Raw genomic sequence first — 14,716 nt, 5'->3', positions numbered from 1 at the left:
AGCTAGAGGTGCTACTATGAGGAAAATTGTATTCAAATTTGTGTTAAAAAATAAAAAAGTTCAAAGAAGGACTGCTATTTCAATCTCCTTCCTACCAATAAAGGTAAACTGGTCAATAGATTTCTAATGAGAAAAGACTCCTGTGAGGATTTTTTTTTTATGAGGTGGAAGTAAACAACCTGTTTTTAATTTCTCTCTCCCTGTTTCGCTGATGGACCTTTTGCCCACCTCCCCTGTTGGCTCCTTTTTAGATCCTTTGTGATCCTTCTTGACTTTTAAATACTAGCATAATATTTTAAATATTAGCATAATCCAAGGTTTCATCTAAATCTCCATTTTCTTATCATTCTGATATCCCTGCATGAGATTATCCACTCCAAATGGCTTCAACTATAATCCAAATGTGTATTATCAATCACCATTCCTCTCTTGATATGCGGTTTCCTATTTCTACCTGCCTACTGGACTTTCCACCTTTTTACCCACAGGCAATTTAACATACTTTAGAGTGAATTTATCATCTGTCCATTGGCTGCACACACACACACACACACACACACACACACACACACACACAAACAGAGAGAGAGAGAGAGAGAGAGAGAGAGAGAGAGAGAGAGATAGAGAGAGAGAGAGGAGGAGAGAAATAGACCCCTGGACTCTTCTCCATTGCTTTATTTTCACATGGTTCATCTCCATCATTAAGGCTTTGTTTGCACATATAACTATGTTTAGCCACTTGCCAGGAAGTAGTCCCAGAATTTTCAAACTGTAGAGGAACTTAAGAAATCAAGTAGCTCAATCTTTTCCATTAACAGAGAGGGGCAATGATCTGCTTAATATCACACAGCAATTTAATGGCAGAACCAGCTTAAAATCCAGGCATCTCACATCCTACCCAGTACCCTTTCCATTACATAATCATGCTCCCACTAACTATACTTCCAAGGAAGAATGAGATCCCTGCCACTAGCAGTAATTTTTATCAGTAAAGAAGCAAGATTATCCAGCCATCCGATGTTCAAAATGGCTACTTATGTGCTGTTTGCACCAGGGGCTAGGTAATTTATGTTCTTTTGCTGTAATAATGGAAAGGATAAACTGAAGAGTGCAACAAGACATCAGTGTGGAGTAAGTCTTGGAATGAAAATAGATTGTTTAAAGGCTAGCTCAGTGCTTGCTTTCATAATAAGGTTGTGAGGATTTTGACTCTTTCCTTACCAAAGTGTTTTCATATGTATTATTTCATTTTAGTCTTCAACAGGCCTGGGAGGGAGGGAGGTCAGGGCTTATTAGCTGAAGTTTACAGATGAAAAAAAATGAGACTGAAAACAGTTCAGTGATTTGCCCAAGGTCACCCATCTAGTTAGTGACAAGGCCAGGGCTCACATATGTGTCTCCTGCTTCCCAATCTCTTTTCTCTAGTCTAGACACATAATTCTAGTAGACCTTGAGTGATGACCACAGATCCTGTGAACTCCACTTTATAGATTTCGATACGCTGAAACTGAAACATGCTAAGTTTTACCAAGTGACAATCATGGAGATAGAAGTCTTATGTCAAAAAGAAGACGAAGAAAAAAAATAAAAGCTCAGTTTCAAGGTGGGACAGAACAAATGAGTGTTATGTCATAGGTTGACATGCAATCAAGAAACTCAGCTGCCATTTTCTCAAATTTTCTGCTTTCTAGTAGGAGAAATGCAAACAAAAAATGAACATGATTGAAAGGGTTTTTGCAGGTCTAAAAATCTAAAAGACTGAAGGTGGTTCCCCACATGAATCATCTCTAAAGACTTTTTTCCTTTTTTTTGTTTTTTTAAAAATATTTCTATTGGAGTATAGTTGATTTACAATGTTGTGTTAGTTTCTACTGTACAGCAAAGTGAATCAGTTATACATATCTAAGGACTTTTAAAAAGCAGGTTATAAACACCAAAACTGCAGTTTTATTAAAGAAAAGTCAGGTCAGCATCATATAATGCAGACAGTCCAGGAGGCGGAGAAGAAAGGATTGGGGGAGGGAGGAGAGCCTGTGAGAGAAGTTTCAGTGGCCTGAAGGGGCACACACAGGCTGAAGTGTGTTGAAGAGGCTGTGACAGGTGAGGAAATGGAAGCAAAGACTGACAACCTTGTCCGCAGAAAGCTGACTGTGGAAGTAAGGGTGTCATGGTGTGTGTTCTTGGCGATGAAGAAGAAACTGCACAAGAAGAAGGCAAGAGATGGAACAGGCAATAGAGCATTGAGGGGTCGTGTGGAGTCACCACTGAGTTGTCAAAACTTTCCCTGCTACTGCGAAGCTCTTTAAAAACTCACTGCCTCAATGTGGCTCCAGAGACACCACCTCAGAGAGGAGTGGTAACCGTGCCCAGGTCAAGACTGAGAAATCAGCCCAAGATTTCGTAACAAATTCACTTTTGGGGACTGTTAGTGTGGGTATTTGTTTGGTCTGTCCTAAAAGCTCAGCTCAGACACTACAGCCTCAAGCATGAACAGATGAGCAGAGACGTTCTGGCCCCTGTCTAAAAGCCGATTCTTCCAAAAGGCACCACATTGTTAATTGGCCAGCTTATCAATGGATGCTCCTTCCTGTAGGTTTGTTTAGGAGTGAAAACAATACTGCTAGTCATAAAGTTTGCTGATTCCTGGCTTGGTCATCTCAGTGGGGCAAGTGCAAGGCCGTGCCAGGAACTCCAGATGACTGGAACATACATGAGCACAGTGCTACCCATAGACGCCAGCACTGAGCCAGGGTGCGGCTGAGCCTGGGCAGGGGGCATCCTCAAAGTGCTTCTTTATTTAAACTATGCTCCGGGGCGATGTTTCATAATGACCCCACACACCTAGCTCATACACACAGAGCAGCCTACACACACAGCCCCACTGTGTTCTCTGGCCTGCTTGCTTGACTTTCCATCCCTCTAGGCAAGGTCCACAAATTAGCAGCTTTGTAACCCTCCCAGGACCCGGTTCTCGGGACCTTCAGAAGAAAAAGGCAGTCAGAGAAACATGAACGCGCTAATCGGGAAAGCAGCATTTCAGCCCACTCAGCCACGCGGGCCATCCACACTAACGACTTTCACCTCCCCTCGCCTCGGCTGGTTGGAGGGGCGGGGAACTCTGCAGTAAGGAGGAGAACCAAAGAGGGGGGCCTGCTTGAATGAAACAATGTAACAATTGATGTGAAGCCTCGCCTTGCTCCCACTCCCCAGCGATCCTATAGGCGAGGTCCCAGTGACTGCCCCTCCCCATTGCTCCATTTTCTTGTCCATTACGCGCTATCCCTCCGCCTCTCCTTCTTTCTTTTCTTTTTTTTTTCCTCCTTTCTCCTTCCCCCCCCCTCCCCCTCTCTCCAGCTCCGTGTCATTTCCTCCTTGCGCTCGCTCGCTGCCCGAGCGTCTCCAGCCAGGAGAGTAGGCGGAGCAGGGCGGTGCGGGGTGGCGTAGCGCTGGAGGGCTATGGTGGTGGAGCCGCTGGGGGCGGAGGCAACGTAGCCCCCGCGGAAAAGGAGCCCCGCGGCCCTGAGCCGAGCGGAGGATGGAGAACCGGCCTGGGTCCTTCCAGTACGTCCCTGTGCAGCTGCAAGGGGGGGCGCCCTGGGGCTTCACCCTTAAGGGGGGTCTGGAACACTGCGAACCGCTCACAGTGTCTAAGGTAAGAACTGGCGGCTCTGTCCCAGCGGTGCCCAACTTTGAATGGGCGAGCGGGTACGCAGGCTGCCGCCGGACGCGGCCCTCAGACCAACTTTGAAACTTGTTCGGTGCTGGGGATGAAAGCCCCGACATGAAGCATTAGCTGCACTGGTGGGGGGGTCTGGCCACCAGCCCCGGCGCGGACACCCCTTCGGGGTGGCGGGAGCGCTGGATGAGAATGCGGCCGGCCCCGGGTTACAGCCCCGCGCGCAGACACCCTCGGGAGGGCTCGGGGGCCGATTCTGCTCCCCAGTGTCTGGGCGGCTGCTCCCCTCCGTTGGAGCTGGAGGAAGTGGTGGCTGTTGGGGGTTCCTCCTTGGAAGTTCCCGTGCCCCTGCGGGACAGCGAGGGGCTGAAGGGACAAGCAAGGCGCCTTGGCACATTTCTTCACGGCGTCGGTCCCTGGATCGACCGGCGGGCCATCTCGCCCGGGCAGGTTGCGGGGCGAGGGTCCGGTGTGGGAACGGAGATGAGGCATCGGTGGCTTTCGTCAGCCTCACTTCCCACGGCCGGACGCGCGCACATCCATTCAGCCGGTGGGGCGTTGCTGCTGCCGCTTGGGCTCGGCCTTTCCCTCCCGCCGGAGTCCTGCCCCAGCGCCGGCGAGATTTCCTGCACGTTGAGGAGAGTGGAGGAAACATTTGCGCCATGGAGCGCAGCTGTGCCGCCGCCGCCGCCGCCGCCGCCGCCGCCGCCGCCGCCGCCGCCGCCGCCGCCGCCGCCGCCGCCGCCGCCGCCGCCGCCGCCGCCGCCGCCGCCGCCGCCGCCGCCGCCGCCGCCGCCAGGGTTTGTTTGTTTTAGGAGGCTGTGGTCTGCAGGAAGCCAAGTTGCAGCTGAGGGCAGGGGAGAGGAGCTCTCTGGAGCGCTCCAGAATCCCTGAGCAAGCCATCCCCCGGTAGGGGTGAGTGTAGGGGGTGGGGGCCGCGGGGGCTGCAACTGGGAAGAGAGATTTGCAGGACGACTCACCTTGAGGCGCCAGATGGCCAAGGGAGCGAACTTCACGAACTTTATCCTGTTTTTTTTTTTATTTTTGTTTTTGTTTCTCTGAAATGCTCAAATCTGAAAAGCCCTTCCCCTTCCAACCCGCTCAAATTGCAGTTGAGGTGGAAGACGTGGGTTTGGGCTGCAGATAAAAAGATGTGGTTTCTCTGTGGGGAACAAATGTCACTTTATTGTTTTGGCTTCTTAACGTGGGTCATGTCTCAGCAGGGGGTGGCGAATGCCCCCGCCACACCCCCGCGTAACCTGTGCCCCTTTCGCCAGGCACCGGAGCTGCTGGTTAACTTGTAGGGGGTCCTTCAGGCCTTGGGGGCCACACTCTTAGAAATCCTGGGGTGTTGCCATGGGGTGTACCAATCATCTTGAGCGCCTGAGGCAAAACTTTGAGGGGCTGTCAGGGAAACCTCGTATCTTTAGCTTCCCCAAACACCAATAACCAGCCCAGATCTTCATCCAGCACCCCCTTTCCCCATACTAGTCATGTATTTCTAACCAGCCTAAGATTGCTTTGTCACCCACTGTCACGCCATTCCTTCCCCCCCCGCCCCCAAGGCACTATCCCTTTCCCTCCAGTATTATCCGGAGGGAGTAATAAGCTTTTTTTTTTTTTTTAAACACTCTCAAACAACCCCTTTGAGAAGGGGAATCCTGGCCTTCAGGAATTTCTTCTAATCAAACTCCTCCTCTCCCCGCTGTTTCCACCAAGGTCAGAACTGTCTATGCAGCCCTCCATGGTCTGGCAGTTCCCCCCTTTCTTTTTCTCCTGACACCACCCACAGACTTTCCAGTCTGCCCAGACAACCTGCCTTGGAGATGTCATTTTTCACCCCTGCCCAGGGCTGACCCATCCTGAGAAGCACCCCAGAGAGTGGTTGCTGCTGTGGTCCTGGATTGTTTTCTGAACCAGCAGGAGCATGGCAGGGGGGTGTTACTAAGTATGGGGCAGCCAACAATTTGTGGTCTGGCTGGGGGATTATTTGAGGGTAGATGAGGGTTTCCTTGGCCAAGCTGTTGAGGAAATGACTCGTGTGTTGAGAGGCAGGGTGCCTTTTAACGACTCCCTTTCTGCTGAATGTACAGTTGACCCCTATTATATATGAAGGCTTATTATTACACACATTTGGATATGCAGGGGGTAACATCATTTCTCCCATCTATCCCAGATAGCTTCATTCCTTCCAGTAAAAGCCAGCTATATTTAACCTGGTTAGCCCTATTATTATATAAAGGGGCCATGGCATTTTTGTAAGGTGCAATGGTTGCCTGTATTTTTTTTTTCTTGCCAAGACAGTATGTGGCATAGTTCATTAATCCCCTTTTAATTTTTCTACCTTAGTTTTGTTTCCCCTTATGCTTCAGAACAATACAGATTTCTTCTTGAAAATAGCTTCAGTCTGTACACATTGGTGGGGATGGGATGGAAGGGTGTAGAAAGAGAATTGTATTGACAGATTGAAAACTTGGGTTCTAATCCTTGCTCTGCCACTCACTAGCCCCAGGATCCTGGGTACATCACCTGCCCTCCCTGGGCTTAGGTGTCTCCACGTCTACTACGAGGTTCAAGTCTTTAAATAAGACTATGACAGTCTGGTAGCCAATCCTTTATGCCAGTGGTAGGCTCCAAATCTATCATATTTTCTACCACTTGGAGAGTTTCTTTTTTTTAATTATTATTTTTATTGAAGTATAGTTGATTTACAATTTTGTGTCAGTTTCAGGTGTACAGCATAGTGATTCTTTTTTATTCAGGTTATATTCCATTATAGATTATTACAAGATATTGGGTATAATTCTCTGTGCTATACAGTAAATCCTTGTTGCTTATCTGTTTTATGTATAGTAGTTTGTATCTGTTAATCTCATACTCCTAATTTGTCCCTCCCCCTCTCCCTATCCCCTTTGGTAACCATAAGTTTGTTTTCTGTGTCTGTCAGTCTGTTTCTGTTTTGTATATAGATTCATTTGTATTATTTTTTAGATTCCACATAAAAGTGATATCATACAGTATTTGTCTTTCTCTGTCTGACTTATTTCACTAAGCATTATACTGTCTAGGTCCATCCATGTAGCTGCAAATGGCAATATTTCATTCTTTTTTATGGCTGAGTAGTATTCCATTATATATATATGTGTGTGTGTGTATATATATATATATATATTTTTTTTTTACATCTTCTTTATCCATTCACCTGTTGATGGAAACTTGGGTTGTGTCTATGACTTGGCTATTGTAAATAGTGTTGCTAAGAACATTGGGGTGCATGTATCTTTTTGAATTAGAGTTTTTGTTTTTTCCAGCTATATACCCAGTAGTGGAATTGCTGGATCATATGGTAGTTCTATTTTGAGTTTTTAAAGGAATCTCCATACTGTTCTCCATAGTGGCTGTACCAATTTACATTCCCACCAGCAGTGCACAAGGGTTCCCTTTTCTCCACATCCTCTACTTGGAGAGTTTCTCAATTCTTCCAGTAGTACTGCAGTTTGTGAAGGGGCATGGGGCAATACCGTTGAGGGATGTATCCAGTCTTGGCGGCCTCCCACCCCAGTGACCTTTTGCACGCCAGCCTGTGTTTCCAGAGTAGGTGAGCACTGGGTTGTAGACACTCCCTGGTGGAGTCTGGGCTCAGGGAGTAGGAGAGGACTGTTTTGGTGACTCCAAATCACTTGTGATGATCTCAGGTCAGGCAGAGACAGAGGTAAGGTGCCAGAACCATGGTAAGAAATATCGGAGAACCTCCTTCGGTGTCATGGGGAAAAACACTAAAAACGATTTGGATCTGATGTGGTGTACATGCTTGGAGATAGCTTGTGGAACAGGTGGAGGCATCTTGGGAGTGGAGGAATTTGAGGAAAGATGATTAGTGGGAAGAGTGCATAGAGTGTGAAAGTGTATTTCATATTTGTTATGGGGGGCCCTTTGGATCAGGAAGTAATCAGGTTGGGGAAATCATCAGTTCCTATAGGCTTCTATGATTTCCCTGAAAGTAGGGAATTCAGCTGCCGAAGTTGTGGAGACTGGTATAGCCTTCTCTTAACAATTAAGTGACAAAAAAAGAAGAAATGTTTAAAAACAACTATTATTATTGATTATCCCAAGTGTTAAGGGATGGTTTATGATTGCCCCATACAGTGTGGTGTTCCCAAAGAAATGTGACCAACTAGAGAATTGGGCCCATGCCCTTGGCGTTATTGATTCCTTTGGTTAGCATCTACCTCGTTGACCCAGGGGGCCTGTCTGGATGAAGTGGAGATTTTCTTCTAATCAGACTTGGCTATTTGCTACCTAGGGGTCCCCCTCTACCCCCTCTACAGTGTAGACAGTCATCCATGAAGTTGGCTCCGTGCGCTGGAAAAGATCCACTTTGGAGGGTGGGTGACCTTTTCAAGGTTCTGGCGCCAATGATTATGCATCAGATAGGGCCTCTCAGAGGCCTCAGAGATTCAAATTGTATCCTCCTGTGGTGTGTGTGCGTGCGTGCGTGTGTGAGAGAGAGAGTTGCTAAGCTGTAGTGTAAGATTCCTATACTCATTTTGAGTTCTTGGAAATGTGCCCTGAGGTTGGCTGAGGGTGGAGAAAAGAAAGGGTGGAGACCAATGTGGGGATGCAGGAAAAGGAGAAGGAGGAAAATTGGGGAGAAGGACAAGACATTGCAGAAACAGGCTCACCCTACATATTTGCCCTTTTCCTGGCCCACTTTTGGTGGCAGTCTCTATCTGGCACACTGAAGGAAGTGGACACTAGTTACTGCCCTGGAACAAAGTAGGGTGGGGTGGGGCAGTAGCCTGGAGGAGGAAGAAGCTTCACCTCCTCCACTTAGTGTGCACTGATGTTGCTATATTATTTTATCCTCTTTGGACCCAAGATTCTATTTGCCAAATGGGGGTCGTTGGCCCATCTTTATTAGCACAGATGATGTGAAAATGAATTGGGCAAACCCTAATTCTGTGTGCCATCCTTAGCCTGGGAAAATGGCAGGACATGCTCTTTAAGTTGTTTTTATCCCCTCCCCCATCCCCACTGTGACTTTATTTCTAGAAGAAGCACACAAAGAGGCATTTGAGATTTCAAGAGGACATGGGTAAAGTCAGATTCAGGCTGTCTTGTGGCTGGCAGTAGATTTGGCTGTGACTTTGAGTTCTTGCTGGGTGCAGAGGTAGTGTTAATGCGAGAAATGGTAGTTCTGTGAAACCTTCTTAGTTATGTTATAGGCCGGGCCCACCCCCAGGCCAGGGCTTGGCATTCACAAGGGGACCCTTCATGGGGTGTGCTTCTTGAGAGCTTAGTCCAGCCTGGTTACTTAGATGAATCTCCTCCTCATCTCTGCTTCTAGAATCAGCAAAGATGTCTACTACCTCAGTTCCCCAAATGCTCCTCTCTCTCTGAAAGTAAGCTTTTGGGGACATGGGGTAGGAATCCATCCAGAGAAATACAAAGAAGGTTGGAGGGAGGTAGTAAGGCAAAGAGGGTGGGTGGTATGTCTGGTAACCCTTGGCTGAGCTTTGGGTACACACTACTTTGGGGCTTGCTGGGCTGTCACAATACACCTGGTAACCTATTGCAATCCACACATGTGCTCCCTGAAGCGAAAAAAGGCCAAGCCTATTAGAGGCTTTTCCTTCTCTAAAACCTCAAAAAAAAATAATTCAACTGCAGCTGGAAGACACTTGAATGTTGTCCCTTAAACAGAATTCAGATGATTTTGCCCCTTGCTCTCCTCCATCTCCTCCCAGGAATTTTTTTTTTTTTTTAAGAAAAAAGACTTAGATTTGAGATTGGTGTTTATGGAGTGATTATCTGGAGGGAACATCAGAATTTTTATAGTTAGGCTCCTTCAGACCCAGGGGACAAAAAGATGCTGACCTGTCTGAGAAAAGTTAATGAAGAACAGCAGAGATTAAGTGAAGGGCTGCTCTCACTAAGCACCCTCCTTCCCCGCCCCTCACCAAAGGGCAGACTCAACTCAGGCCTGCTAACGGAATGCTGTTCTTTGAGGTGGCTGGAATCACAGATTATCAGAGTGAGGAAGGCCTTGTGGAAGTCACCTGGTCTTAATCTTAACCGATCCATGTGCAGTAGCCCTGAGCTTGTTCTCCTGTGGTCATGGGGGAGCTCACTCCCTTCTTAGCCAGTCCATTTCAGTGTTGAAAAGTTTTCACTGTAGTAGACAGCTTTTTCTCAGGTTGAGTTGAAATCATTCTCCATCTACCTATTCTCTATGGGTCCTATAGCTCTGCCTTCTGGGACCACACAGAACAAGATGCTTTCTCTTACTTAGGACAACCTTTGGGAGGTCTGAAGACAAAGACTGTGTCTCTTTGTCTCATTTTTCTAGGTTAAAGAGCCTTAGCTCTTTCAGCTGTTCCTTACAGGATCTGAGATCCAGCCTCCTCCCACTCTGGATGCACTCCAGCCTAGCCATGTTCCTCTTGAGTTAGGGAGCCCACAGCTGAATGCAGTAACTGAGGAGAGTCTGACCAAAGTTAGGTAGGACCATTCTTTAAAAAAATACAGCTGAAGACCACTTTGGCTCTTTCTGGCATCCATGCCATAGGAAGACTCTGTGTCAAGCAAAGCCTTTTAGTGGAAGTATCTGGGACAACTACATAAGAGATTTAGGAGGGGCACATCCCATCACTCACTATGTATTTAGAATTGCCCCTAGCCCTGCCCCTAGCCCAGGTCAGCCTTGGAAAATGTGTTCTAAGGGAGATGATAGAGAAGACATAAGCCATGAATTCCAGGAGCATATATATTTCTACAAAGAGTTACAGACGAGGAATTTGTATAATAGAAGAAGGAAGTGGCATTTGGCGAATAGTGTCAAAATCAGACCTCTAGAACATCAGATTGATTTGATTTGATTTTTAACCAACTACTGGCGTGGAAATTGTAGGAATAACCTCTCTGAACTTACTTTTCCCCTTCTGGAACAAATAGGTGTCTCCAAGATTGAAGATGCTGACCCTATGTGACATACAAGCAGGCTCCAACTTACAGAACCCCTTGGTAGGAATTTAGACACAGCAGTCCCCAGCCCTGTCAGATATTTATTTCTGTGCACATTGCCGCTGGCACTGGCTGCAAATCTCCTATTGTTGCTGCCATTCCTGTGTTCTGAGGTCTTCTGTCTGTACCTGGAATACCCACAAGAGTCGTTCCTTCTGGAGGTCTTGCACTGACAGTCTCGCCCCTCCCCCACACCCTCACATCTACAAGTTTGTCACCTGAGTTGGGCAAATGCCTTTTCTTGCCCTGATCGGGGAGTGTATTGAAGTGGAGCTTAATCCTCATTATCACCGAAGGATGAGAGGCCTGGAGAAGAGAGAGTTAAAGTCTAGGAAATATGTCCCCCTGACACAGTTATTGATAGTGGCCACGTTCAGAACAGTTCTGGAGAGGCCTCTTTCATCCATAGTGTATCACTGATGAAATTACAGAACCTAACCACCATTTACAATATTCTGTCTATAGGGAACTGCATTCAAAGCTCCAAGCTGCTTATTTACGAAAGGTAATCTTGGAAAACAATCCATAAGTCAGGGACAACAAGTGCTCTAGATATCTCTGTTACATAGATGTAGGTGGGTTTGGGGTTTCTACTACTATCACTGCCCAGGTGCTCATATCCTTGATCCTGGGGCCAGATTTGTGTGTACATACAGTGTATGCATCATTAAATTTCTCTCTGAAACTGAACTCCAGGTTTACCTGATTTATCTTGTAATCAGCAAGTGACCCTTTTGTATTACTTATGTTGGTACCTAGATCACTTTCACTCAGTTTCTGTGAAGGCAATATTTTGTTTCCTGGTGCTCCCCTGAAATACCCGCTTCAGACAGACTTCAATTAAGTCATTAATGAACAAGTTGAGATATTATTTTTCCCTGCTAAAGACTGTGTTCCAAGGACTGGGATGGGATAGAGGTTTGTCTCCTTACACCCCTTCGCCCCATCCAGTGTAAACAGGCCAAGTGGAAAGATTGTCTTAGGCATTAGTTTTGCAAGGGATGATTTGTTCTTCCTCACGTCACACGGGCATGTTTACTTGGGCACATAGCCATCCTGGCTGGGCACTGAAATTGCAGAGATCCAGATGACTTCGTTTCTCAAAGAGACTAACTCCTCCCCATTGACTTCACCTCCACTCCCTCCTCTTTCAGTGCGAGTCTGTGACTACGCCATGCCATGGGATGAGCATTGCCTGGTAGCAACAGAGACACATTTTCCATGCATCTAGGCAACTTCTTTCATGTCCAGTCTTTGGTTCCCAGCCCCCACCCACCAGCACCAAGTTGCTTGAGGCCTACATTTGGGACTGTCTCATTCAAGTGTCACTACTTCTTGGTTCATTCATTGTCTTCCCTGCCTGCTGTCCAAAACCCAGCTTTTTTTGTTGTTTGTTTTTCTTTTTTGGTACAGTGGGCCCTTCTAGTCTGCTGTACCAGCTCTGTCCCTCTTGGCTCAGCCATACTTCCGGTGTGGGGAGGTGGGGAGAGAGAATTTCATAGAGTTAAGGTTAATAAAGTTTGAAAACTCTCAGCAAATTGGTAGCTGGATCAGGGGGAACTTTTCTCATACTGTGTCTCTCTCTGTCCTGTTTCAGTGGAGGACTGGACCTTTGTCACATTCCTGATATTCTCTTATCAACTCGCTGAGTAATCTTGGCATGTTATTTCACCTCTCCGTACCCTCCTGTTTCTTCTCATCCTCTCCGAGGGGCAAACTTCTGCTTTATTGACGGGATGCTAAGAGCTCCAGGATCTTCGCTCATGATCTAGGCTGTGGAAGTGTAAAGGCTGACTGACAGCAGGCAGTTCTTCCAGGGCTTAGCTTTTCTCCACACTCCTACTTCCTATGTTTCCAGAAGTGGCTGTTTCCTGGTATGTTCTCAGGGACGGCATGCCACATGGTCTGTTAACTTTCACTCAAGTCTTTTAATGTTACATCTGTGAGGAATGCGGGAGGTGGGACTAATTTGACAGGATCAAGGGTTAAGCCCAGTGATGGACAGACCCTTTGTGGTGTCTTCTGGCCCCCACCCTAATGCCACTCAGCAGATTCCCAGCTGTATGGTCTTCTCTCTTCCTGAGCCTCTGGCAGGGAAGTTTTGAATGGTTCTCCTATACTGCCTTTCACGGTCCATCAGAAATTGATTTTTCTTTTGGGGGAAGGGGTTGGGGGTGAGATGAGGTAGACCTGGGAGGAAAGCTCGTTCAACTAGTTATTCTGGAAAGGGGTTAGAGTCTCATGGCTGCTGCCCCATCTTTGCTTATGAGAACATGACAAGCTAAAGCCTTGTCTTTGTTGGGCTGCCTTGCTGCTTTCCATTTCTTTTTGTTTGTGTTTGATGTAAGTAAAACCTCCTCTGAAAACTTCTGCAGGTAGGCAGTTTTTGATGGCATCTTATCTCTGACTTAGAGGGTGAGGGATGATATCTTGGAGACTCAGGGGAGAGTAAGTATCAGTTCTTGACTCTCATGTTCTTTGAAGGACTTGACTGAGAGTTTGGAGCTCTGTGTTAATTTAAATTTGTAATCAGGGAGTAGCAAGGCAACAGGAGGAAAAGTGGACCAGGCAGGGACCTGGATACTCCACTTGTGTGGTTATGCCTCATTGGATGGAGGTAATGCTGTTTGGTTGGATCTCAGCAACCTCTTGAACTAAATGGATGATCCAGGCGTAGATATGGGGAGATAGTGGACCTGCTATGTGGTAAATACTGCTACTTCTAGGTGTTTTACATATATTCTTACTTAATTTTTACAGTAACTCTTTGAGGTAGATATTGGTCTCCCCATTGTGCAGATGAGGGGACTGAGGCTCAGGAGAAGTTAAGTAACAGACTCCATGTGGATGAGCTGGCATTCAAATTGACTTCTGTCTGACTCCACATCCCAGGCTGTTTCAACACTATCATGTTTACATAGGTGAAAGAAAGAAAGAGAGAGAGAGAAAAAGAACTGGATAAGAATATGACAGGGGGTGGGGAATGAGAGAAATTAGAGAAATGTAACGTACTGCAAAAATTGGTACTGTTACCAGTACATGCCTGTCAGGGGTCAGGGTCAAAGGAAAGGTTTTGTTTTGTTTTAAATCTCAAGTCAGGGTGAGAAGTATAAGCTTGGATTCAGAAGACCTGAAGTTCAGTCTTCGCTTTGCTGCTCAATATTTGTGTATGACTGGGCATGTCATTTTCCTCTCTGTGTCTCCATTTCCTCATTTGCAAAATGAAAATAATAAAACTCGCATTTTTTCCCCAGTAGGGAGGGAGATTGATTTTATCCTTTATCTCATATAAATACTAGATGTGTATGTGATTTAAGAAAGAAAGGAAAAGCATTCTACAGGTGTCCCTTATTCAGCAGAAATGCTCTTAAGGGAATTCTGAACTTAAAAAATTAAGTGTATGAAGTTACCAAATCTTTGGAAGTTGTATGAAATGGCAGGACATCTTTAATGTAACGTTTGCTCCTGGCAGAATTTGGAGGACCAGACATGATTTCTGGCTAATGTTTGAAGAGACAGCAATTTGAAAGGCTATGCTAAGCCTTGTTTGGCTCCTACCTAAGAGCTCTCAATTAAGCCTCCAATCAATCAATCAGTCCACCAGTCAACACGTATTTGTTGAACACTTTGTAAAGTGCCTTACCCTAAACTAGAGAGTACAAGAGATAGCCACCATGGAAGACCTGTTCCCTGGAAATGACAGTTTTGTTGAAGAGAGGCACTACTGCAAGCCTGGGGAACAAAAACCTTAATTTAAGTGCTGAAACCATGGGCTAGGATCTAAGAGCAACATTTTAAAAAATTTATTGAAGTATAGTTGATTTACAATGTGTAAATTTCTGCTGTACAGCAAAGTGATTCAGTTATACATATACATACATTCTTTTCATATTCTTTTCCATTATGGTCTATCACAGGATATTGAATGTAGTTCCCTGTGCTCTACAGTAGGACCTTGTTGTTTATCTATTTTATATATTGTAGTGCATATCTACTAATCCCATACTCCTAATTTAT

The 14,716-nt window shown here is 46.1% G+C and overlaps 1 protein-coding gene across 4 annotated transcripts in view; it reads left to right on the top strand.

The window, feature by feature from the left end:
- The first annotated feature begins 3,412 nt into the window (after positions 1 to 3,412).
- SHROOM4 (shroom family member 4) overlaps positions 3,413 to 14,716 on the top strand; it is a 202,630-nt gene continuing 191,326 nt past the window's right edge. For all 4 annotated transcript variants that reach the window (XR_011072284.1, XM_068533556.1, XM_068533554.1 and 1 more), the window contains exon 1: positions 3,413 to 3,652. Coding sequence is in view for 3 of the 4 variants with exons in the window: in XM_068533556.1 (XP_068389657.1) it covers positions 3,536 to 3,652 (117 nt within the window). In the remaining variant the exon portion in view is untranslated. The remainder of the gene's footprint in view (positions 3,653 to 14,716) is intronic.

Source organism: Eschrichtius robustus, chromosome X, assembly GCF_028021215.1.
Source record: "Eschrichtius robustus isolate mEscRob2 chromosome X, mEscRob2.pri, whole genome shotgun sequence".
NCBI lineage: Eukaryota > Metazoa > Chordata > Mammalia > Artiodactyla > Eschrichtiidae > Eschrichtius > Eschrichtius robustus.
The sequence above is the reverse complement of the archived record's forward strand: the minus strand, read 5'-3'. Positions and strand labels throughout refer to the sequence as shown.